The sequence below is a fragment of the Lygodium microphyllum genome, chromosome 8 (assembly GCF_053477565.2).
Source record: "Lygodium microphyllum isolate KBCC chromosome 8, Lygodium_microphyllum_v1.1.10, whole genome shotgun sequence".
Taxonomy (NCBI): domain Eukaryota; kingdom Viridiplantae; phylum Streptophyta; class Polypodiopsida; order Schizaeales; family Lygodiaceae; genus Lygodium; species Lygodium microphyllum.
This window is the reverse complement of record NC_141142.1, coordinates 3,111,109-3,138,241: the sequence shown is the minus strand read 5'-3', so window position 1 is coordinate 3,138,241 and position 27,133 is coordinate 3,111,109. Positions and strand designations below refer to the sequence as shown.

The 27,133-nt window shown below is 42.7% G+C and overlaps 1 protein-coding gene across 7 annotated transcripts in view; it reads right to left on the bottom strand.

Annotated features, from left to right (window-relative positions):
• Positions 1-2,589: 2,589 nt before the first annotated feature.
• Positions 2,590-27,133, bottom strand: part of LOC148031903 (uncharacterized) — a 79,264-nt gene continuing 54,720 nt past the window's right edge. For 2 of the 7 annotated variants that reach the window (XM_087682475.1, XM_087682478.1), the window contains 4 exons: positions 4,530-4,574; positions 3,765-3,854; positions 3,253-3,354; positions 2,590-2,949 (listed from right to left, as the gene is read on the bottom strand). In XM_087682475.1, the coding sequence (XP_087538601.1) occupies positions 2,692-2,949; positions 3,253-3,354; positions 3,765-3,854; positions 4,530-4,574 (495 nt within the window). In that variant the 3' untranslated portion in view covers positions 2,590-2,691. The other 5 variants (XM_087682479.1, XM_087682481.1, XM_087682476.1 and 2 more) reach the window with 4 other exon arrangements.

Here is a 27,133-nt window from a genome sequence, read left to right as displayed (position 1 = left end):
TATTTCAACCATTCTTAATAAGTGACCAATTCATCAAATGAATCCCTGGCCTGCTACAACATGAAAATTTGTTCCAACAAATATTACAAAAGCCATAATTTTGCTTGTCGAATCCCATAAAGCTCTAGACAAAGCAAGTGCATTATCCCAAAAGGTTGACCATGATTCCACACCCTTAGATAGAATATGTTTGCCAAGCAAAGTAATGAATTATTGTATGTATCTTAAGGATTGATCATGCAATAAGAAAGACTGATTGAATCTCAAGGGCAGATGCTTGAGCAAGGGCTTGAAGGCATCCATCAAGTAATGAATCATTTCTGAGACCAAAGGACAATGGTTTGACAAGGCATGTCTCTCCACCCACATATTAAGCACTACCAAAAGAAAGGAATCACTCTAGTACACATATATAATATCCAATCTAGCCCAAGTTTCAATATACTAAAGGGAACAAAAGGTAAAACCTAGCTTAGAAGGATAGAGCCAAAACCACATATATTTCTTTGATGACAAGGCTACCAAAGCATACCATGTCTCATGTTCCGAACCATCCATCACACAATGAGGCAAAGTTGCTTGCTTTGCATACTCATAGATATTGAAGCCTCCCATCACAATTCCCTACCAAGCTAAAGAGACACCGCAAGTCTACCCAAAGCTATGAACAATCTCAAGTTGTATTGGTGCATATACCCCCACTAGCCAAAGAGCCTCACCCTCATACATGATCTCCACGATCATAAACGTACCTCAAGCATCTTGGCAAATCAAAGATGGCCACAAGGAAGAGTAAATGTGAGCATGATTCCAAATCTCAAACTATATTGGGTGCATATATCCCCACTAGCCAAAGAGCCTCACCCTCATGCATAATCTCCACAATCATAAACCTACCTCGGGCATCCTAGCGAATCAAAGATTGCTACAAGGAGAGAGCAATGAGATCTACTAGGTGCATGCCCACTAAAAACAACCATAAAATCCTTATATGCATAAATTAATTCAACCATTGCATGTTATTCATGCACAAAAAACATCACAATTTCCAACAAAGGAGCCTATACCTATTCATTTTTAGCTTTCTTAAACAAATCACCATGTGAAAGCATACCATCAAGCCAAGCATGAATACAAGTAACAAGGGGAATGCAACCAGTGACGTAGAAAATGACAGCCCACTCATGGAAGGTTGTAATTTACAACACAATGTTCGTTCCTAAAATTACCACCACATGCTCACTATTTGATAAGGCAAGATGTCTTACCCTCATTTGCATGAACATACTAACCAACATAATAGCTTGAGCCAACATACCTTGGAACATGTCCCCCTTCTCCTGCAAAGGAGGGCATTCACCGTACTATGCAAATTCCGAAGCACTCATGCCTATAGGATCCACCACTATCTTGCAACACTTACCTCCTTTATTGCCGTCAACGTCTTCATGAATGTCCTCTATCCAAGGCTCCTCATCAAAACCCAAATCATCTTTACCTTCCACCCCAACAAATACTAATCAATGAAATCCATATTGATGCCACAAAAGGTCTCCATCTCTCAAGAGCTAATTAGCAAGTCACCTATCCACCGTTGTACAAGTCATTAGTCTTCAAGAAGATGGTCTACAAAGTGTTGAACTATCATAGGATTGTCTATGTATTGAGCATCTCTCTCTCTCTCTCTCTCTCTCTCTCTCTCTCTCTCTCTCTCTCTCCACCACCACTAAAACAACACATATGCAAGATATGTCAACTAGAGCCCAAAACAAAGGAGCACTATGTTTGTCGATGCCTAGCATAGTACCAAATTTGAGACCATTTCTAGTCTATTTACAAGCGGGTTTGTGTCAATCTAATCATTGATTTCAATATCCACTAAAACCTTGATCTCTTCCTCTTGGAGACATGACCACTTCATGATTTGCTCCTCAATACAATAGCTCCAAGACACTAGGGTCCCACCCAAAGGTAGCTTACAAATTTCTTTGTGAGACCCAAAAGGTCTCAATACAACCGTAGTCTCAATCATCTACACATACACATGGGATATTGATTGATCAAGCCGTCAAGCTTAGCCAATCCAAACGTCCTAGACCCCAACGTAGGTCTCAATGACACATCTATATTCTATAGATAGATACATGAGATTTTTGTCGAGAGCCATGCCCTCTACATCCCCATGAGATTGTCTCAGCTAGAGCTCTTTTATTTGCTAGTTAGAGTTCTTACTTATAGCTTTTAGTCTCCTTGTATTGTTTTTTACATTTTCATTTACTGTTCTTTTTAGACAGGTGTACTGTCATACAAGTGATTGTAACTCATGGTCTCATAGGTCATTTTGGCCTCTTTGCAAGCATTAATATATCATTTCATCTCAGTGTGCACATGCAAAAGGCGCACATGCATATGTATGTTACCAATTTAAAACACCGTACATTATCAATGGAGTGATTATGCCTACGCCCAACTCTTTTCTAATGTTAGCTCCTGTTTTGTTAATAATATTAAAGTTCTGATTACAGCGGGGACCAAAACAGGATGTAATTCACAGTGCAGAAACATTATTTTGTTATAAATACAGATATGTACAATTCCCAATGCCTGTTGCAGGCTAGAAATCACTTTCTCAAAGCTTCCAATGATGATTGTTCCGTGTCAGTTTCTTTCCAAGGGGGGGGATAAACTGTGTTACATGGACTTATCTTTACGTTGTGATGTACCATAGTCCATTGGTAGCCATCGGTTTTCTGGAGTCTCAGGACCATTCCATTCTGCTCCCTCTGAAGAATTGGAGGATTGTGATGATGACAACTGGTCAAATTGTGAGATCTCTTCTCTATACATCTTTTTCTGGTTTTTGGAAGGATTTCTCCTTACTCTTTGCCTTTTCCTCATCTTTTTAATCTGAGCCCGCTCTTCCAAACTAGGAAGTTGGAAAAGGCCCTGCTAAATAAAGAAACAAGATTTCAAAAGATGTTTCGAGATAATACAGTTTGATAGCTTTGTATCTGGGCTTGCTCCTTGAAGAAACAAGGTGCATGAGAGTAAGTGCAAGGATTGCCCTGAAGGGCAAAAGCACACACATGAACGTACACAGCTGACTAGTGGACTTTGGTTAACTTGGAGTCATTCAATTGCTCTAACCTAGAGTACCCCTCAACCATTACATCAGCATGACCTTGCAGGCAAATAATTAGTTAATGCCATAGAATGGTGATTTAAAAAGACAAGAGCAACAAGAGTCCCGACCTTTGTCAGCCGCCTAACTTGTGATTCAGCTGCTTCTTTCACGAGGATGCTGTCAGATGACACTTTCATCACTGCTTCAATGTCTAGCCAGTAAGTGCTGATCTGTTAGGCAGTCACACATTTGAACATTAATTGTAAACCACTTACTAGCATTTAGCTGTTACCATTCCAATTAGTTTTATCTTCACTCTGCCTTTTGCAGTCAAGAATAGGTTCAACAGGCTGTGTAACAAATGACATAAAGCCTAATCTACTGGTCCTACAAACAGTCTAACTCAAGTACTTATCTCAACAACCACCAATCTTGGGCATGGATAAACCCTTGTTGTCCACTAATACTCAAGGTTCCCCCCTGCCAACAACCTCTACAACATGGAAAACAAAAAGGATGCAGTCCTGTGACCATTTCAACATGTAAAGATAGACCAAGGTGACATCTTAAACACACAAAGTAAGATGACGTGTGCTATTCAAGAAGATTGGATATGAGATTAAAGTCAGGTAACACTTGCCAAGTTTGAAGGCACTATGGGATTTCCCAACGAGTCGAATTCCAAAGAAGTAATTTTCCCATCTTCAAGGTTGAAAGTGTAATCACGTACCTACCATGAAAAATTGGTGTTATGCTGATTACACAAGTCACAGAAATGGTGCTATACTGATAGTCACAGAATATATGATGGCCCTTTTGTGTGGAAGCTTGATTATGGGAGAAAAAAATCCTTGCTAACATATTAGAACTGGGCACGTTGAACCAGTTTACACATCCCTTATAAAACCTTAACACTAGTTAACTGCCATCTTTCACCCAGGACATTCATTCAAGGCACCAATCATCCTGAAGTGCAGATTCTTGAGCCTCAACATGCACAGTATAAATTGCAAGCCTATCAGGAGATCGTTCTCCATGTAAGATGCCAAGAGATACAGGCATGCTAATAAAAATATGGGTATTTTACATTTAGGTCAACAGAGTAGGACATTTAGGAAGAGGTTTCTGTTTCAGGAATTATAACATGTTTCTTTGGATGCGACAATTTATTTCTACTTGAAATCATGAACAGAGTAGGACATTTAGGAAGAGGTTTCTGTTTCAGGAATTATAACATGTTTCTTTGGATGCGACAATTTATTTCTACTTGAAATCATGCCAGGTTTCTCTTGAAGATGTTACATTGTGAATATGCATGGTAATTACATACATTCTCTCGCTTAATAATCCCCAGTTGTAAGTATGCATGAATAAAGCTCTCTCTCTCTCTCTCTCTCTCTCTCACCTTTCCAAGAGAGTATCCATCTTCCGTAACTATATCATATCCAACCTGCATTCAATAAGAAACAATGAGGCATGCATATCCAGATATAGTGTGTGGTAGATGTCTCTATTAAGCTGAAGAATTAGGCATTGCAATCTATCCAGCTAATTTGCATGAAAAAAGTGTGATTTCTAGAAAATTGCACTAAAATCAAGGATATCTTAAGAAACGCTATAAATCAGTTATTCAAATCAACCAACAGTCACTTTTTATGGCATGCTTTGGTAATGGACACCAATTTACAGAATATAGCTTTATAATTAGCTTGGCAGTTGAACAGATGCTCAAACTTTTGTAGCAATCAGTGTAAGATTACCCTGTGCTGATCAGTCATCTGTGGGCCAACTATTAGATGAATAGGTTGCCGTTGGGCCTGAAATTGTCTGAAGGATGTGTTAGTGTATGAAGAGGCCTGAAAATATTGTGCCAAACAACTCCATGAGGACCCAACTGCAGCCAAAGTAGGGGTCTCACCTCATCCTTTGGTTTGGTGCTAAGCTCTGATGTGTTGAGAGAGAGAAATGAAATGAAATGATATATTAACGTCTACAAAAGGCCAAAATGACCTATGAGACCATGAGTTACAATCATGTATATGATGGTACAACTGTCTGGGCAAAATATGTAGCACAAAGAAAAATAAGAAAGGAAACTAACTATGGCTATGTGTAAAACATAGAGCTCTATCTAGTAAAAATGAGCTCCAAATGGTACAATCTCATGTGGGTATGGAGGGCCTAGCTCGAGACCAAGCAATAATCCCCCGTATCCGCCTATGGTGTCATCGGTATCTGTGTCGAGGCCTAGGACGTTTGGATCGGCTAAGCTGAACGGCTCGATCAATACTCCTTGTCTGTGTGTGGACTGTGGCGATGAGAGGGGCTCTCGTGTGGAGACTGTGGTTGTAACTCTATTGAAGTCTTCTGAGTCTCCTTTGCAAAGAAGTCTGTGAGCTACCTCTATGAAGGGCCTCCATGTCCTGGAGCAGTTGTACTCTTGAGGCGCATGTCACGAAGCCGTCGTATCTCAAAAAGAAAGAGACCAAGGCATCGCTGATCGGTAATATCCATGACTCTGGATAGTGGTTCAAATCCGTCTCTAAAGAGATAGTAGAAACGACCACGGACCTCATAATACGCTAGGCAGCGGCAGATATAATGCTCCTCTGTCTCTGCCTCTAATTGGCATATCTAGCATATGCACTCCTCTGGTGGGATGGATCTATATCTGCCAGTCTCAATCTCTAGTTGATGTGAGGAGGTGCGCAACTGGCCAATAGTACATCTAATCCCATGGGAAAGGTGGGTGTCCATCTATCTCGGGCGAACAATAAATCCACCATCGGTAGTATGAAGGAAATGCTCGCGGTAGAAAGCCATCTTTGTCCCTAGCTCTTGCCCTAGCATCAACCGTGTCCGCTTGATATCCAATTGGGTAAGATCCATCTTGATGATCTTGCAAATCTCTAACCTGCTCAAATCAAGAGATGGTGCATCAAGGGAGTACTGGAAGGGGGGTAACTTGTCCATGCTAAAGCCATGCAGCTCAAACCAAGCCAACGTCTGTGCATATTTCACGTCCTCGTGATAGATGAAACCAGCCTTCCTTCTCGGATAGGGTGCTTTAACCTAATTAAGCACTTAATTACAACAATAAATAAATGCACATAAAATGAAATACACACTTTATCATAACATTCTTGGATGGTAGACACCCTGTTGGCCCCAAAATTGACGCCCCTTGCGGTATTTCTTTAGCTTTCATTCAATTGGAAGGAGTACAACTCGAGATTCTTCAATCTCCTCCTGCTAACCAATTGCTCTTGCTGTCATAAATGACCAGCAAGCCTTTTGGGTCATTTTCCCCTTGATTCACCCAGGACTTCTTCTCCAATTTGACCCTTGGCTGGCCAAATGCTGCCCCAAATCAATTTGGGATGGGCCAGCTATTGAAATCCCTTGATAATCTTTAATTATCAGCTGCTGATTTCAGTCCCTTGAGCCTTCAATCTCTGGCACGGATCCCAAGGTGGGCTGCTAAACCCTAATTTCTGCTGTAAATTAGGGTTTACTGCAGAAATTACAGATCAGCCCACCAAAAATGGCTGAAATCTCCTCCAAATGACTGAGAATTACTGAGAATGGCTGAGCATAGGCTGAAGGAGATGAGAGAATGCTATAAAGAGAGAGAACTTTGAGATTTGTTGCGAAGAACTGATCAAAATCAGCTGCTGCCCTGCTATACCAGCTCCAAACGGATGCAGCAACAACAATAGGAGTATCAGAGACTGTGATCTTCAAGAGAAAGTGCATCAACAGCAATTGCCAACTTCCCAAGGTCAAGAATATGCAATCTCCATCACCAAAATGGTCTCCAATGGCTAGGAAATGGCCCCAAAAGGTGGCAGCAACAGTCCAACACCTCTTCCCAACAGCTCCAAAATGAAAAAACGAGATTTCCCTCTCCGTTCAGCCCTATTTTGCCTTTCCCCCACTTGCATGGGAAAGTTTTGTCAAGTGGCAGCTTTCTTAATTCATTTTCAGCAATTTTCAGCCATTTAATTAATTTTCAGAATTAATTAATTCTGAAAATTAATTCAACCCTTAATCCATGTCCAAAAAATTTACCTTGCCCATCCAAAAATTAATTGGCTAGGCCATTTGCAACCCAAAGTGGTCCCATGCATTAATTGCCCCTTGGACGAGCATAAATCCATTAATTAATGCCTAGTCCCTAGTGTCACCACTGACAGTTAATGGCTAATTAATGGTCCTAGGGGCAAACTGACATCAAAATTCACCTAGAATCTAAGACTTTTGCCTTTGACACCCATCCTTTTCACAGGGTCCTTCGGCCTTCTAACTGTGAAAAAGTAGCTTGTACCTCACATGTGCAACACATGTGCATCTTTTAATTGCACATTTGATTAATCCTTTAATCAAATGTCAATTAAACATAAGCAAAGCATCAAATTTTCACGTCCTCGTGATAGACCACCCCCTTGAAATCATTCTTGATTGCACTGTAATGTGTCAAAGCAAACAATATTGCACTGGAATTTTCACAAGGCATCATAGTTAACACAACATTGGCCACTGCTGGCTAACTATCTCATATGCCCACCATTTGTTGAAAATTTCCAGCCAGCATAAACATAGCATAAAGCTCAACAATAGTCCAGAATTGTTGCTAGAAACTCATCGGATGCATCCCAAACTCTTGTTTCTCAACAATCCTGACTACACAACCATAGTAAAGCATAAACCGAGCCGAAACCATGGCTGAATTGTCAATGGCATTCAGTACACATGCTGCTGTCCATAGAACCAGTTGAATACCACTGAAACTAATGATCATACACTAAAAACTAGCACTTGGTAATCAGTCTCTCATGATCATAACTTGATGCAAATGTACAGTTTCAGAGCTATAGTGAAAACCATACCCATCTGCATACATACCATAGTGACTAGTACACTGAATAGTGACCTCATGGCAGACATACTGTCAGCACAGTACCTTGGATGCATATTGAATACATCCTAAATCCACTATATACGAGAGCAGTCCATTCCTGGAGGAGTGGAAGTGCTACCTCCCCCTTGAGTATCAGGTGGTACTCATCTGGACCCTTGCCCTGCTGAACCTGAAAGAGGCCGATTCAAAGTCGGCTCTAACTGAAAGGCATCAAGGTAAAGTTGCAACAATTGGATGATTTGCCAAGTCATCCTCTTCCATCCATTTAGCATCCATTGGTGAACAATTGTGAACTTCACCCAACAACTTATGGAAGCTTTACCTTTGACCTTTTCTTTTTATGTGCCAAAATCTGCTCAGATATCAATGTCTCATTCAGCTCCTCTACATTGGACTAAATTTCAGCAGATACATCCTTAGGCACATCACCATAAAAAGGCCTCAACAAGCTCACATGAAGGCATAGTGTATCCGCTAGTGTAGAGGCAATGTCAGCCGATATACCACATCGCTGATCCTCTCTAACACCTGGAAAGGTCCATTGTTTCTCATTCTGAACTTCGGATACATTTTCGTTTGCCCTTTCATCTTTTTCAACCTTGACTTTTCAAAATGCAGCAATACATAATCACCCTTTAAGAAATACAACACACATCCATGGTAATCAGCTGCTCCCTTTTACGTTCCTTAAGTTCTCTGAAAGGCATACTTTATCCTTACATAAGCTGTAATAAACTGCGGCATCTTTTGCCTACTATGCTTCACTTGCTAACATACAATGCATGGCCGATCTTTCATCACATGCAACCCAGTGTGATAGTCCATACATAACTGATTCTCTCATGTGCTATCATCGTTATCAGCTTGTTGTTGATTAGGAAAGTTCCTAGCAATGTGTCCCTCCTGTTCATATATGTAGCATTTATTAGTAGCCCTCAATTCCCTACGTTGTGCCACACTTTTCGAAGGTCTTTGCTGCTGTTTTTGCCTCTTTTCAGCCTGATTTTCAGATCTGCCATTTTTCTCAGCCTTCATTTCCTTGACATTTGACTCCTCATGGTCTTGAAAGCCGGCATCTTTTCCACACAGAAATGTATCAGCTATATAGCAGTTTCTATAGGCTTAGACATGCTTGAAACAGTGGTTTTAATGCAAAAATCCCTGATTCCTTTAGGCAAACCACATACATACTTCTCCACCTGCTCATGAAGGGGAACTGACCAATAAAACGTGACGGGCAGCAATGCATCCCAAAACTTCTTATTGTATTGCTCTAAATTTCTGCATTCCTTTGCATCAAGCTTGTTCCAAGCTGTCATGATGTCCACCTCAAAGGTACTAGTCAACACCCCCTTCAAGAAAGTGGCTGCCTTTCGAATCTTAGAGGATTCGGTGAAGTTTCCCCCTGAATAGGCTGCATCAAACTACTCAATGAAGGTCAAAGCTTTCAGCCTATCTTGTGCACCACTTAAGGACTCAAATTTCACACTTTTACCTCCCTCATCATAGTCCTTTGCTGGACCTATGGGGGTTAAATTGTCATATACGGGCTGCTGCAAAAAGGGTGCATTTGCTGTATTTCCATGATAGCCAGCATTAAACGGAGCATTTGCATGACCAACACTTATTCCTTGAGCCCCAAAAGCACAAGGGGGTACCGATGCTTGCCCATATGCGTGATTTTGCACACTAGGCATCATACCGATGCCGCCATACATCGGATTATGCATTCCATGAGCCATACCCGAGTGCATTGGGTTATGCAAGCCATGCATTGGTTGCTGAAAATTATCGGGAGGTGTGCCATACATTCCCACATTCAGTCGCATACCCACCATAGAATGAAAAATTGTGCTACCACCAAGGTAAGCTGGCTGCCCCAAATTCTCATGTTAACCTTGCTGTCCTAAAACCATAGGATTAGCATTTACATCATGAACTTGCATTTGCGGTTCTTACCCAACTAGCACCAATTGCTTTTCACCATGAGCATCTTTAGGAGCATCTTGAGAAAGCTTTGGCTAATTCTTCGGTGCATCTTGCTGTCCCGAAGTTCTAGAAGAGGATTTTCTCTTCTTGCCCTTGTTCTTCTTCGTAGGAGTGTTCAAAAACCGAGTAAACTCAGGACCTTTTGCCAATTCAGCAAAGATATTGGCTGCTGTCCTCATTCGATTCTTGAATGCATCATCGAATTCCATTTCCCCTTGTTGATCATCATCCTCTTTCTGCATTGAGGGTCCAACATCTTGGCCTTCAGTCACATTTTCAGCATGTTGTCCAAGATCAAGCATTGCATTTCCTTCTTCCCCATGTGAATGTGCATCATGAGAGGCATCATTACTGCTTGATTGCATCCCACTGTATGAAGACATCTAGCTGTAATTTCTAAACTGAGCACAAAGATTAGCACTAGCACAAAGCTTTGGCTTGCAATCAAGTGCCTCAGGCCCACCAAATCAAGAGATTTGATGTATCCCGGCAATGAAACCATGAAACTAGCCTTCCTTCTCGGATAGGGTGGTTTAACCTAATTAAGCACTTAATTACAACAATAAATAAATGCACATAAAATGAAATACACGCTTTACCATAACATTCTTGGACAGTAAACACCCTGTTGGCCCCAAAATTGATGCCCCTTGCGGTATTTCTTTAGCTTTCATTCAATTGGAAGGAGTACAACTTGAGATTCTTCAATCTCCTCCTGCTAACCAATTGCTCTTGCTGTCATAAATGACCAGCAAGCCTTTTGGGTCATTTGCCCCTTGATTCACCCAAGACTTCTTCTCCAATTTGACCCTTGGCTGGCCAAATGCTGCCCCAAATCAATTTGGGATGGGCCGGCTCTTGAAATCCCTTGATAATCTTCAATTATCAGCTGCTGATTTCAGTCCCTTGAGCCTTCAATCTCTGGCATGGATTCCAAGGTGGTTGCTAAACCCTAATTTCTGCTGTAAATTAGGATTTATTGCAGAAATTACAGATCAGCCCAGCAAAAATGGCTGAAATCTACTCCAAATGGCTGAGAATTACTGAGAATGGCTGAGCATAGGCTGAAGGAGATGAGAGAATGCTATAAAGAGAGAAAACTTTGAGATTTGTTGCGAAGAACTGATCAAAATCAGTTGCTGCCCTGCTATACCAGCTCCAAACGGATGCACCAACAACAATAGGAGCATCAGAGACTGTGATTTTCAGGAGAAAGTGCGTCAACAGCAATTGCCAACTTCCCAAGGTCAAGAATATGCAATCTCCATCACCAAAATGGTCTCCAATGGCTAGGAAATGGCCCCAAAAGGTGGCAGCAACAGTCCAACACCTCTTCCCAACAGCTCCAAAATGAAAAAACGAGATTTCCCTCTCCGTTCAGCCCTATTTTGCCTTTCCCCCACTTGCATGGGAAAGTTTTGCCAAGTGACAGCTTTCTTAATCCATTTTCAGCAATTTTCAGCCATTTAATTAATTTTCAGAATTAATTGAAAATTTAATTCAGCCCTTAATCCATGTCCAAAAAATTTACCTTGCCCATCCAAAAATTAATTGGCTAGGCCATTTGCAACCCAAAGTGGTCCCATGCATTAATTGACCCTTGGACAAGCATTAATCCATTAATTAATGCCTAGTCCCTAGTGTCACCACTGGCAGTTAATGGCCAATTAATGGTCCTAGGGGCAAACTGACATCAAAATTCACCTAGAATCTAAGAAGTGTAACCTGTTACAACTTTTGCCTTTGACACCCATCCTTTTCACAGGGTCCTTCGGCCTTCAACTGTGAAAAAGTAGCTTGTACCTCACATGTGCAACACATGTGCATCTTTTAATTGCACATTTGATTAATCCTTTAATCAAATGTCAATTAAACATAAGCAAAGCATCAAATTTTCACGTCCTCGTGACAGCATACCAACATGAAGTATCACCCTCTCTTGCAAGCTGCCTGGAGGACTCAAGGGCCAACCGTGCATATTTGTGTCTGGGTAAGTCCCATAGGCTATGTATGTATGCGACCGATCGGGTGAGGGCCTCTACCACAATCAGTGTAGCTGCTAGCTCGGCTCTGATGATCTCATGTGGCACTGAGGCCTTGCATCTGATCATCCTGGATATCATGGACACTAGCAGTTTCTCCATCAACCTCCATCCGTCATAAGTGCGCCTTAATATGCTACGGTGGTCAAGGCTAGGCCTCCATATCTGTACTCCATAAAGTAGTGTGGATGTGACTACTGTATCGAAGAGCCATAGATTGATGCGGAGTTCTTGGAATTGCGCCTGTGAGCACATCCTCTCCAAACCACCTAGTGTTGTGTATCCGCGAGTCAATCTAATGTCTGTTGCCTCTCACATAGAAAAGGTGAGCCCTGTGAATAAGACTCCCAGGTATGTATAAGAATCCACATACTCCAGCTTCTCAGATCCATATGCGAATTTAGGTGTTGATCTCCTGACCCATTGTGGTGTAGTATTAAATACCATCACCTTGGTTTTACCAAGGTTCACTGAAAGCCCACTGTCCAAAGCATAGGAGTGTAATGCATCCAAGTGTCTCTGTAGACCCTCTGGAGAGTCAGCTATCAATACAATGTCATCTGAATACAATAGGAGAGGTACCCAAGTGCCAGCTAGTGGAGCTCCTCTATCTCCTTCCTGTGAGATATAATCAACAATCCCATCAATGTACATGCCAAATAATGTCGGAGAGAGGGGGCATCCCTGCTTCACCCCAATGGTGGAGTAAATAGGTGCCAAAAGGCCCTTAGGTGTCTGGACTCTGCCCACAACTCTCTCATACAGTGCCAAAATACCCCAACTGAGCTCTTTCGGTACTCCCATGGCATGCAATCTATGTATCAGCCTGTCTCTCGGTACTGTGTCAAAGGCTTTGCGGAAGTCCACAAAGAAGCAATAGGTCTGTCGGCCATGGGCCCTTCCCTCCCCAATGATCACTCTGAGTGTGAGGATGTGATCCAATGTGGAGAAGCCTCTCCTAAAGCCAGCCTGTCCCTGTGCTCTAAGACCCCACATCTCTGCCCACTTGCTTAACTCATGCTCAAGGATGGAAGCATATATCTTAGCCAATGTATGCCCAACCATGATAGTCTGATAGTTACTGGGTAGAGCAAGGTCCCCTGACTTGAGGATAGGCACAATAGTGTTCGTGCTCCAACTTTCTGGTAGGCCTTCACACATGGCTCTGTTAAACATGTAAGCTAGGAGTCCTGCCACAAATCTCTAGCATGAATCAAGTGCTCGGCTACTAATCCATCATGAGCTTGTGCCTTTCCTCTACTAAGTCTGTCAATGGCCTCTTGGACCCTACTTTCTGTAAAGAAAGTGGTGGTCCTGGACAAGGCTCAAGTGGGTCATGAAGGGGTGGCTAACCCTCCACAGTATAAAGACTAGCTGCATACTCCTCCCATATAGCGGTGGACGTAATAGGTGTGGTTGGCAATGCTCTCTAAAAAGCCTCCAAGCCTCTCTAGAGTCCTGGCTCAAGAATAATTGATATAGGTCTCACTCTAGCTTGGCCAAAAATGTTCTCTTCTTCCACCGTGTGAGGCATCTAAGGAGTATCTGTGCCTGTCTGTGGGTAGTGGACCCTAGTGCTATCTCTCTCTGTAGCCGTGCTTTGGTCTCACGGCACTCATCATCATACCAGCTGTTCTGAGATGTCACCCCGGTGGAGGCTCTCTGTGTGGGTTGTGAGTGTGGGAAGGCTACACCTGCAACGATGTGTAGGGCCTCACCGAACTACTGATGAGTCATCTCCCGTAATGGAACATCAGGGTTTGCATCATGTAACAATCTAAGGATCTTCGCCTCATAGATATCCTCTATCTCTCTGGAAAAGAGGTATCTCCGGTGTCGGTGAGTTACATGATGGGTCCGTGTGTCAGTGAATTGGAGGTCGATGGTGAATGATAGGTAGGCACGATCCACTGCAACTCCAAGAAGGCGTGGGGATACTGAGAAGTCTTGGATGTGAGATATCATCATCGGTGGGGCAAGAACATAGTCTATTGTGCTGGCATCGTGTCGGTGAGGATAACATGTAAAGGTGCTGGATAAGGGGTATCTAGCCATGTCATTGAGAATGGCCAACATGTGTGTTGTGCCCATCTCCACAAGGTATCTCCCATATTTGGTGGCTTCCCCCATATCCTGAGATATGCTCTCCAGCTGTAGCTCTGACACATCCTGCTCCTATAGCATCTCCTCACATGCATCAAAGAAAGACACCTGATGGGAGGCTGTCTTGGCATTAAATTCTCCTAGTAAGATAACCCTCCCTCCTTCAAGAACTCCCAAATATCCTCATCCAAAGCCACATATGGTGATTGTCCCTTGGGTGGGGTGCATCGAGACGTCATAGGGGGGAAACAGCATATGGCAATGTACAAAGTGTGTTCCTCACCAAGCACTCTCACCCACATGTATCTGGCTTGCTCATCTCTACGGACTACCTGGATTATCTATTGTAGCTCCTCCCTGAATAACATTGCCACTCCTCCTGACCCGCGATTATTGTGGTCTATGCATGTCTCCTTCCTCCTATAGAAGATGTCATCCCCAAATTTGGGCAGACAGCAACCAAGTCCTAGTTGTATGTAGCTGAATAATGTTCATCCTAATGATCCTATTGAGCTCCTCTTGACTAAGCTCTAAGAAAGGGGAGTTAAGATTGTAAGGGTGTAAGGTAATCCATATATAGCCCATGTAGCTGCAACCATGTGTTTGTCTAGGCATACTAACACTCAATATCACCCTGCAGTGCTAGAGCCACTCCAAAGCCTATGTGGCACTAAGGACTTACTCCTAATCATCCTAGAGATCATTAGTGCTAGGTCCTCTCCATTTGCTCCCATCCATCATAAGCCTACCCTTCATTTACTAGTGACTACTCTATTGTGACTCTCCTCTTACAATAAAGGCTTGATCCCCAAACAGGAGCTCCATATAAGAATGTTGGCATAAACAATGTATCAAAGAACTACAATTTCATCCGAGGTTCCTACAACTATACATGCGCAAATTGGTTCCTCCATGGCTCCTAATGCTACGTAGCCTTGGATGAATCTATCCTTGACTACTCTCCTCATAGTGAATCTTAGACTTGCAAAGGTAATCCCCAATAGATGTATCTTTGCACCTACTCCACAATCTCCCTACCATATATAAACTAAGATATCGATCGTCTAATCAATCGGGTGGAAGTGTTAAACACCATAACCTTCATCTTCCCAAGGTTCATTGTGAGGTTTCTCTACTTGCAAAAGGCATGTAGGGTGGAGGTGTTAAACGCCATAACCTTGGTCTTCCCAAGGTTCACTATGAGGTCTCTCTACTGGCAAAAGGCATGTAGTGCATCTAGGCAGAATTGCAACCCCTGAATACAGTAGTAGAGCTATCAATACTTTCACAAGGCTAGGTGCATCTCCTCCCATATAACAATATAATTTGATATCTCATCAATTTATAGCCCGAAGATAGTGGATGAAACAGGACAACCTTGCTTTAATTCAATAGTATTGACAATCTTCTTTAACATCCCTCTTGGAGCTCACATGTATCCAATGACCAACTCCTATGATGCTAGGACACCCCACTACATCTCAATGGGAATCCCCAATGCCTACAATCTATACAATGAGCCTGTTGGGCTAAAAATGCATTAGTTTCACTTAAAAAGCCCCAAAACATGCTTAATTAAGGAAAAAACCTTGTGTATTTAAAAAGAAATGCGTTCCTAGAGAGTGTCTATATCCCATAAGCACAAACACACTTAGGAGGGCCCAAACTTTCTATAAATAGGCATGCTGCCCTCCATTCAGCCTTCATCTTGTTTTTTGCAGATTTCACATATTTCAACTTGCTACCAATACCCCAGACACGGAGGATATCGCAATCCAAGCTGGCCATTGCTATCTACAACAGTCTGGCGTCTATTTCCAGCCTACCACACACTATTCGGAGCTAATTTCAATATGCTAACTGTTGCTGCTGGTTTTTGCTGCATTTTCTCTCTCTCTCTCTCTCTCTCTCTCTCTCTCTCTCTCTCTCTCTCTCTCTCTCTCTCTCTCTCTCAGCCAATGTTTTTAGTTTTTCTCTCCTCACCTGCGTTTTTAGTCTCTCTCTCTTGCACAGCCGTCTACATCAATCCATCCTTCCTTGGCTTGCATTTGTTGGTGTTCGACATCTAGAGGCTGCCTTGTTGTGATTCGAGATCCGTTTAGAGTACGACATACTCTCCAGCTGATTACCCCTACTCTAATACCATGTGAAGAAATACCCTAACATAAAAACACAAATAACACCATACGACAAAGCACAAACTGATAGAAGAACACAGTTAGGGTTAGGGTAACTCAAAGACAATGAACACAAAGAATGAATGAAATGATATGACTATTGAATATGCAATGCTCATGCAGCAAACACACTATGTAGTGAACTTGGGTAAGTGAACAATTCCACTGCGAGGACACTATCCAAGTGGTACCATTGCAATGCATTTTGTGTGAGCATGACATCTTGCATCTCCCTTTGCATTACCCCATGCATTGGCATTCTATTCATGTAAGCATGCATCCGTGCACATTTATCACTTTTTGGTCTTTTGGAGTAGTCAACTCTGGATCCACCATATTTGTGGCATTGCACATGACAATCTCCAAGGCAGTTCTCTCTAGCTTGCTTGCTTGCTTTGCTCGTCTTGCTTGCTTCATATCTTTGCTATATTTGTATCATCCACACCTTAGCCATTTTCCTTTTTCACCAACACCCAGTAATGGTAGGCATAGTATGCTTATTTTGTGAAGGTCTTGGATCTAACCATCCCTTATCACTCTTCCATTTGAGGCACGGATACTCGTGTTAGCAGATATTAGTCAGCTCATGGTGTGAGTCTGTGTGCAGAGGCTGGACATTTTATGCAGTATTTTATGGCACATTTTTGTGGCCATTTATGATGTATTTTTTAGCATTTGTTGCTGGCCGACCAGCATTAAATGCTGGCCGACTGCATTTTATGCTCCCCACTTTTTGTGGCTATTTATAGGGCTCCTCCTCCACAGTCTTTTGTGCTTCAGCCATCAGTGGAGATCCTTCTGGGAGAGAGGAGCCGGTGCTGAGGAGCCCACGCAGCCAGTGACTCACCGTTGTATGCTGCTGTCTCGTGTTCGATATGGATTCCATTTCCCGAGCATACATCTGAGTTCTCATCTGTCTACTGTGTTCATTCTTTCTTCTGTCTTGTGTTTCAGCATTTATTTCAGCATATTCTTCACGCTTCCATTGCTGCACCACTTCTGACATGGTATCAGATTTCAGGCTGCAACCTATTTGTGCTGTGTTTTCTTGCTGTTTTCAGGATTTACACCCTTCTTGCTGATCAGGTTGCTGTCCTTCCTGCTGGCGACTGCTGATTTGCTGCTGGCGACAGTGTTTCAGCATTTGCGTTTTGCGTTTTTCTGGTCAGATTTGCATTTACTGCTGTTCCACTCTTTGCTGCCCGTGTTTCCTTCATCAACCTGCTGGCAACAGTCTTTAGACCCTGTTTCTTCAGTTTGCAGCCTGTGTTTTGCTGTTTACAGCATTATTTTTGTCTGTTTTTCTGATTATTCAGGCCGTTTTTGCTGTTTTTGGCAGTTTTTGACTGATTTTTTGACTTTGTGCAGCAGCTTTTGGCTTATTTTGGTCAGCCTTTGGGTTATATTGCATGTGAACTCACTATTTTTGGTGTTTTTGGTTGCGTTTTGGCTGTGCTCACTCTCCCAACGACCCTCTTTTCTTCTACTTCTCTTTTCTACCTCCTCCAGATGGCCCCTCCGTGCACCTCATCTGATGATAAGTTACATGGCCCTGATTACCTCACATGGAGTGCTGTCATGAAAGCTTGGTTTGTGCAGAAGCGGCTATGGTACATCGTCTGTGGAGCTCTTGCTCGACCTCTCCGTCCTTTTCCTCTTCCTGAAGACTTTGATGAGGACAACCATGAGGAAGCGGTGCTCACATGGGACTCGGACGATGCCCGTGCTTACTCGACGTTGCTTCGGTGTATTTCTAAAGCGGTCTTACCGGCGGTTACCTCGTGTAGGACATCTCCTGAAGTATGGCAGAAGTTGCAGCAAATGTACGAGGCACCTTCCACCATGCGGGCCGTCACACTTTATGGCCAGCTCCAGCAGATGAAGTTTGAGCCGAAAGATACTATTCAGTCTTTTCTTCTTCGTGTTACGCAGGTACAAGACCAGCTTCGGCACATGCAATCTGCTCTTCCCGAGGTGCATCTTGTCGGGACGGTCCTCTACAAGCTCCCCCCGGAGTTTGATGGAGTGGCCAATGCTTTGCGGGCGCAGACATCATCGTCTCCTGTCAGTTTTACACATATGACCTCGATGCTTCTTGAGCATGAGGCATCCTTGAGATTACAGGGGCGGCTTCCGGCACATTATGGAGGTGAGGCTTATGTAGCTTCAGAGAGGGGTGACGGAAAGAAGAAGTCGAAGCCCCAGTGTTATCACTGTGGCAAGAAGGGACATTTGCGGAAGGACTGCAAGAAGTTAGCGGCTTCCAGGAAGAAGGAGCAGAAGACGAAGCGGGATGCTGACTCTACCGATGAGTCCTCTCCTTCATCAGACTCCGACTCCGATCCTCCGACCAAGGAGAAGTCCAAGGCGCGGAAGGGATCCTCTTCTTCGGATCGCGGGAAGGGCTTGGTGGCCCCTTCCTCGGCTGCTTTCTAGTGGTGGTGATGCGGTCATCCCTCACGACTCCTCGGTGCCAGAGAGGGAGTGTGAGCGGGTGTTGGTGGGGCTGCAGTGCCTCATCTATATTTTGATACAGGTGCACAGGTTCCAGAGAGGGACGTCCCTGACGCATCGACGGTATCTGGCAGTGAAATCCTAGAGACTGGAGTTGATTTCTAGGTTCATGATGAGCTGTTCTTCTTGACAGAGAGCGAGAGGCTTTCGTCTGGAGCTCACATGAGGGGACACTTTGGTGGTTTGGCCAAAGGCGGGAACTCCATGGTCACATGTTCCGAGACATGTTTGGCAGATTGGCTTTGTATGTCCTGAGTGACATAGGTGACATTACACAGAGAGCTGCTATGAGTCTTCTCTATTTTCAGGTGTTGTTGGTATGATCGACATCGACATCAGATACTCTCCGAGGCTTCTTGGTGGTGGGCTGGCCACTCACCGCTTGGACATCCATGGTCCTTCTGGTGTTTATTTGTTGTGTAGTTTATGATTCTCCATCATTGTACTATTTCATTGTATCCGATCACACATGATCTGAGAGAGGGTGTTAGCAGATATTAGTCAGCTCATGGTGTGAGTCTGTGTGCAGAGGCTGGACATTTTATGCAGTATTTTATGGCACATTTTTGTGGCCATTTATGATGTATTATTTAGCATTTGTTGCTGGCCGACCAGCATTAAATGCTGGCCGACTGCATTTTATGCTCCCCACTTTTTGTGGCTATTTATAGGGCTCCTCCTCCACAGTCTTTTGTGCTTCAGCCATCAGTGGAGATCCTTCTGGGAGAGAGGAGCCGGTGCTGAGGAGCCCACGCAGCCAGTGACTCACCGTTGTATGCTGCTGTCTCGTGTTCGATATGGATTCCATTTCCCGAGCATACATCTGAGTTCTCATCTGTCTACTGTGTTCATTCTTTCTTCTGTCTTGTGTTTCAGCATTTATTTCAGCATATTCTTCACGCTTCCATTGCTGCACCACTTCTGACAACTCGATAGGACGAAAACTGATTTAAAACCCTCACTTAATGTTAAATCTATCAAAACTACAAAGTCCAAAAAAAAAAAAAAACCATCGCTAATTCCATCTGCCTTTGCAAGACTTGATAGGCCACTCGGCAGTCGACATGCACCCTTTGTCCGATGCTCTAGCCTCTCTGAGGTGATCACTTGGGCTCCCTTGGTAAGATAACCATTGGCTCTATAGTCTTAGTAGGCCACTGGGCACCCGATGCGCACCCTTTGTCAGATGCTCTGGCTGGTTTGGGGTAAGAGATAAAGACAAAAAAAAAAAAAAAAGGCTTGGCTGGTCTACTTATCATGGCATCGTTGTTGGGCCTAAGAGGTGTTGTTGAGCTAAAAATGCATTAATTTTACTTAAACAACCCCAAAACATGCTTAATTAAGGAAAAAACCTTGTTTATTTAAAAAGAAATCTGTTCCTAGAGTGTGTTTGTATCCCATAAGCACAAACCCACTTGGGAGGGCCCAAACTTTCTATGAACAGGTATGTTGCTCTCCATTCAACCTTAATCTTGTTTTTGCAGATTTCAGGTATTTCAGCTTGCTGCCCACATCTTGGACGCAGAGAGCATCGTGGTGCAAGCTGGCCATTGCTGTCTACAACAGTTTAGCATCTGTTTCTAGCCTACCGCACACTGTTCGGAGCTGATTTCAGTATGCTGACTACTGTTGCTAGTTTTTCATGTGTTTTCAATCTTTCTCTCTCCTTCAGCCTATGTTTGTTGTTTTCTCTCTCCTGCACCTAGCATCTTTAGTCTTTCTCTTTTCTCACCTGCGTTTTTAGTCTTTCTCTCTCCTCACTTGCATTTTAGTCTTTCTCTCTCCTGCAATGTTGTCTATATCAAATCCAACCTTCTTTGGTTACGTTTGCTAGTATTTGACATCCGAAGGCTGCCTTGCTATGATTCGGGATTCGTTCAGTGTACGACACACTCTTCGACTCATTACCCCTACCTTGATCCTTGAGATATGAATTCGAGGTATAGTATTCATTTACTACATAGTGTGTCTGTTGTATGAGCATTGTATATTCAATAGTCATATCATTTCATTCATTCTCTTGTCCATTGTCTCTGAGTTACCCTAACCCTAACTGTGTTCTATCAATTTGTGCTTTGCTGTATGGTGTTATTTGTGTTTCTGTGTTAGGGTATTTCTTCACAGAGTCTAGCTCATGGCATCGTATCAAAAGCATCTCAATCCTATAGAGCAACAATACATCCATCTCCCATGTGCTCTGTCCTCCTCAATGATAGCTTGAAATGTAAGGATATGATGAGTGTGGAATAACCTCTCCTAAACCCTACTTGTCCACATGCCTAATATTGGTGCACCTCTACCCATTCGCTCAAATTATACTCTAGTACAAATCCATAAAGCTTGGCTAGCACATGGCCAACCATGATCTCTTTATAGTTTGTAGGAACCATAGGATCTCCAAGTTTCAAGATTGGTACGATAGTATTACTTAACCAACTAGCAAGGAAGCCTTTACAGAGAGGACCCTATTGAACATGTGAGTTAAAAATAGCAACAACACATCTCTCGCATATGAGAGGTCCTCTACTATGATTCTATCATGATCTTGTGCTCAACCATTCTAGAGTATATCTCGAACCATAGTTGTGCTAAAGAAAGTAGAGGAGATGGGTCTACTCTTTGATGGTTGGAGGAGAGCAAGATGTCCATGCACCTCATAGAGCAAGGTAGCATATGTGTGCCATGTCTTTGGAGAGGTAGTAGGTGTATGGGCTTTAGGCTCTTGAAATCCTTTCTATGCCACCTTGTTGTCCCGCCTCAAGAATAGCTAATAAAGCTCATGCTCTAACTTAGCTAGGTGTGCCCTCTTCTTCTACCCCATTGTGAAATGATACATAGGGAATTGTTGATAGTATCTCCATGGTGGGGGTTGAATCATATCAACAAGTGATGAATGATCCTAGTAGCTAATCCATTGTGCTTACTCCCAGCCTCTATGTAGGTCTCATAAGAGGGGCCTTCTCTCAATCAAGCTGAGAGAGAGAGAGAGAGAGAGAGAGAGAGAGAGAGAGAGAGAGAGTTCTTGCAAAGCTGAAATGCCCTCTACATTGGTAGTTGAATCTTATTTAGCATACTAATCTTCTTTCCAAGAAGCATCTAGTTCCTTGGTATACAACAATTTCTATTGCTTCATTATCATCAATTTTATACTCTCCTAGTCATCTGGCTTTGTACTATTATAGTCGCTTGATATACAATAAATAATCATTATGGAAAAAGAAAGGAAAAAAAAAGTGCGCGCACACACACACACACAAAGATGGCTCAAGTAAGGTTACACAAATACTAGGTGGTACATAATTCTAGAAATTGGCCTAAGCCATTTTATTAGCCATAATGTCAGTTGTTGGTGACACTGGGGATTTGGCATTTAATGGTACTTAATGCCAATCTGAGGGCTAAAGAAGACTCGAGAATAATTGGAAGATACATTGGCCTATCCAATTTAATTATTGGTTGATCAAACTAATTTTTTGGATACTAAAACAATTAACACAGTAATCTTTAAAATTTAAAAGCTGAAAATTAATTTAACAATGCAAATAATGCTGGAAAATGGGATTAGAAGGTTGCCGCTTGGCAAAACTTGCCCATGCAAGTGGAAAGGAGTTTTTGAGGCTAAGAAAAGGCCATTCCAACCTTGTGCAAGCTAAGAGAGATAGAGAGAAGGTTTCATAGTTGCTACAACAATTGACAGGCCATTTCCAACCAGCAAGAGACCCTTCACGAGCTAGTGACATGCCTTGAAGAGACTACAACAATAGGTGACAGCAGTTTGAGGGTTGTTTCAGCTAAACAAACATCATATTCAGTGAGTTCCATCAATGGAGATAGCTTTCATGGCTGTCTAGACATGCCATCAACTATTTCTTCCATTGTCTAGCGATGGAAATCTGAATCTTCTCACTATTCAGCATTCACTCTCATTCTCTAGCCATTTCCCAACCTTGCTCCAAAGATCTCAACATTCTAATCCTTGGAGGTTGAGAAATTGTATTTTTTGCAAAAATTAGAGTTTGACAGCAACATTGATAAGCGTGGGAAGAGATTGAAGCCTCAAGACTCGAATTTTCAAGCCTAAGAATTAATTCTCACCAAGATTCGAGTGAGGGACAAGCCAACATTTGAATTTGGGGAAAATTTTATTTTCCAAGGAGTCAATGACGGGTTATTACCCAAGCAAATCAAGGGGAAATCAATTTGAAGACTTTCCGTCATTGTTGACAACAAGGGGCTTTTGGATTGCAATGGGGATTGAAGGAATCCCATTGTATTCGAATTCAATTGCAATTAAAAATAAAGAAATACCAAAAGGGACGTCAAGCTTAGGGCCAACACGATGTCTAATGTCCAAGATTGATTGATAAATGTTAGAGTTTCAGCATTTCATCAATTATTGCTTTTCAGCATTTCATCAATTATTGCTTGCTATAATAACTAAGTTACAATCAGGTTATTACCACCCCTCCTCCACAAAAGGAAGGCTGGTTTCTTGGTTCCATTGCCAAGATACCATCAAATCCTTTGAATTGGTGGGCCCAAGGCATCTAATTGCAAGTCAAAAGCTTTGCATTGTTGCTGAAATTGTGCTTAGAAAAATGACTACAACAAGTATGTCTTCACAGAGTGATACGGGATCAAGTGATGATGCATCTTAGTTTGGTCATTCACGTGGTGAAAGGGGAAATGCAATGCATGATCTTGAACAAAGCTCTCAACTTCAACAACAAGCAGAATATGAGGAAAATCACCTAAATGTAGGGACTTCCATGCCTCAAGATGCTAATAACCAGCAAGAGGATAAAGATTTTGATGATAGGTTCAAAGATTGGATGAGAACAGCAACAAATCTCTTTGCTAAATCGGCAAAGGATCCTCTGTTTACTTGATTCTTGAATGCCCCAAAGAAGGACACCAAAGGCAAACAAAAGAAGACACCTTCTAGAGCTTCGCGATAGCCATACGAACAAAAGAAAATACCTAAGTCTCCATTGGAAGACCCCAAAGTTGCTGATGAGCACAAATAGTTGGTAACCATGGGACAACAAGTGCCTATGCATGGCCAACTTGGTAGTTCCAATCAATGCAAATATAGACAGCAAGGTATTCATGCAAATGCAAACATGGGACAATCAAGATACTTTGGTGGTGGCACCATTTTTCATGCCACGATTGGTCAAGGACCGTATACAAGAATGTATGGCACAAACCCCTATGGTACGCCACAGCCAATGCATGGTTCTCAACACCCAATGTATCCGCATATGGTAGGTGGATCCCATGTATAGCAACATAGGCATGATGCCTAGGGCACAAAGTGGGCCATATGGAATTGTATCTATACCCCTTGGGGTTGTTGGAGCTGTAGTGAGGGAGAGGCACAGAGATCGAGAGAGACTATCGCTACGCGCAGGGAGAAACAGAGAGACTGCGTGACAGCAGAGTAGAGAGTGAGCTTAGGTACAATGACGAGTGTGTACCTTTAGGTTTTTAGATAGATATATATGTGTAAGTACAAGTGCTAAAGGTGTGTTCACACCCGAGCACATTTAAAAGGCACGAGGCCTTTATTCCCAACAACCTCCCACCTAAAGGCAATGTGCCTTAAGAAGAGAAAAGAATCAGCTAAGTCTAGATATGTACAAAGCTAAAATACATATATCTATCCAACTTCCATCATCTGTCGACAATCAGCAAACCACTCTATTGGAAGACCCTTCATGAGAAGGTCTGCAGGGTTATCATCTGTATGCACTTTGACAAGTTCAATGCTTTTGCTGTCGAGTACATCTCTAATGAAGTGGTACTTCACATGTATGTGCTTTGTCTTTGCATGAAAGACAGGATTCCGTACTAGCATGATAGCACTCTGACTACCACAATGGGGAACAGGTAACTCTGTGATACCAAGCTCTCCCACCAGACATGAAAGCCATAAAGCCTCCTTGCATGCCTTAGTGGCAGCCACATACTCTGCCTCTATAGTAGACAATGCAACACACTTTTGTAGCCTGGAGATCCAAGAGACTGCTCCTCCTGTGAGAGTAAACACATACCTGAAGTGGACTTCCTGCAGTCTGCATGATCAGGATTGTCTGCATCCGTAAAGCCAACAACAGATGCCTTCTGCTTTCCAAAGCAGATGCACAACTCCTTTGTGCCTTTGAGGTATCTCATAATACCTTTCACTGCTTCTCAATGCTTCTTGCTAGGGGTTGCCATCTATCTGCTAACCACTCCCATTGCAACAGCAATGTCGGGACGTGTAGCAACCATAGCATACATCAAACTACCAACAGCTGAAGCATATGGTATCTTGGCCATTTCAGCCTTCTCATCATCAGATGTAGGGCTGTCCTCCACACTAAGTTTCACATATGGAGGCAATGGAACCCCAATTGTTTTCCCCCCCTCCATATTGAAATGCTGCAAAACTTTGGAGATATACTCCTGTTGAGATAGATAGAGTAAGCCTTTCGATCTATCTCTGAGTATTCCCATGCCAAGAATGTGATTTGCATCACCAAGATCCTTCATGTCAAAGCTGCCATGAAGACTTTGCTTCAATGAATCCAAGCCATGAGTATCCTTGCCAGCAATCAGCATGTCATCAACATACAAAACCAAGATAATCATGTTGCCATCTGCTGCCTTCTTGGTGTACAAACAGTGATCCACTTAACTTCTATGAAAGCCTTGGTATGAATGTATCAAACTTATGATACCATTCTCTTGGTACTTGTTTCAGCCCATACAAACTCCTTTTGAGTTTACATACCATTTTTTCCTTCCCTTGTTCAACAAAACCTTCAAGCTGTTGCATATATATGTCTTCATGTAGATCACCATGTAAAAACGGAGTCTTTACATCCATCTGCATGAGCTCCATATCTTGAACTGCAACCAAGCCCAAAATGGTTCTCAATGTAGTCATCTTGACCACAGGAGAGAAAATCTCATCAACGTAAATTCCATGCTCATGCTTGTACCCCTTTGCAACCAATCTTGCTTTGTACCTTGGTGAGGAATCAGAAGTGACCATCTTGTAAACCAATTTGCATGGAAGGGTTTTTTGCCCTTTAGGCAACTGCACCAAGTCTCAAGTGCCATTTTTTTCAAGAGATTCCATCTCTGACAGCATGGCTTTATACCATTTCTTGTTGTCTTGTCTGTCCATTGCTTCCTTAAAGCAAGACGGTTCACCACAATCTCTCAACCTAACATAATCAGCCACATTAATTGCAACAGGAACAAACCTGTCAGGTTGTCTAGTAGCCCTAGACGATCTCCTAACCCAATGGTCATTGTTTGTTGGCTATTCCAGAAAATTTCCATTTTCAGCATGCTGTCCTGGCATTTCAGCTTGCAAATCAGCATTAACAGCTTGCTGTCCTAGCTGTTCCTGCACATGTAATGGCTCATTTTCATGGGCAATAGCTGGCTGATCATTTCCAGCATCATTTCCTGCATTTACAGAGTCATTTACAGCAAGTATTTGCTGCTGTACAGCAGGCACCTTTTGCTATCCAAAAGGTATTTCTTCTCGAAATACAACCCTACGGACCTCCTCAGTCTTCTCGGGCTGCATACTACTTTCCTTTTCTCGAGATCCCATAATCTATACCCCATTTCACCCTTGTCACCATATCCTAGAAAAATGCATTTACAGAACTTTGGCTCAAGTTTGCTGCATTTTTCTTTACGAATGTGCACAAAGGCCTCACAGCCAAACACTTTCAAATGAGCATATGAAGGTGGCTTGCCTGACCATGCTTCTTGGGGAACTCCCCTCCCCCCCAAAGACCTGTTTGGTGACCATTTAATCAAGTAAACGGCTGTCATAACAGCCTCTACCCAAAAACCATGGGGTAATGCAGCATGAGACAGCATCGTACGGACCTTATCCTGTATGGTCCAATTCATACGCTTTGCAACTCCATTTTTGTACCCTCTTTCATACGCAAATCCATAAGCTTTTTCAGCCAATACACCTTGCTTGCAGCACTCTTTTGTGCATACAGTTCTTCCAGTCTAGTCCATGTAGCATATGCAGAATCCAAACCTTCAATGTTGAACAGCAAGGCATCAGAAATCAATAGCTCTATGGTTGAGTGTGCAAGCTCATTCAACTCATCCCAATCGTCTTGATCCATGTCCATGGACTTTGCCCTTTTGGTTTTGATCGGCTTTGCCTCCTTTTGTAACAGAATATTGTAGCACTGCTTTTGCCAAACTGCAACGTTATGTGCGCCTTCAAGCTTCT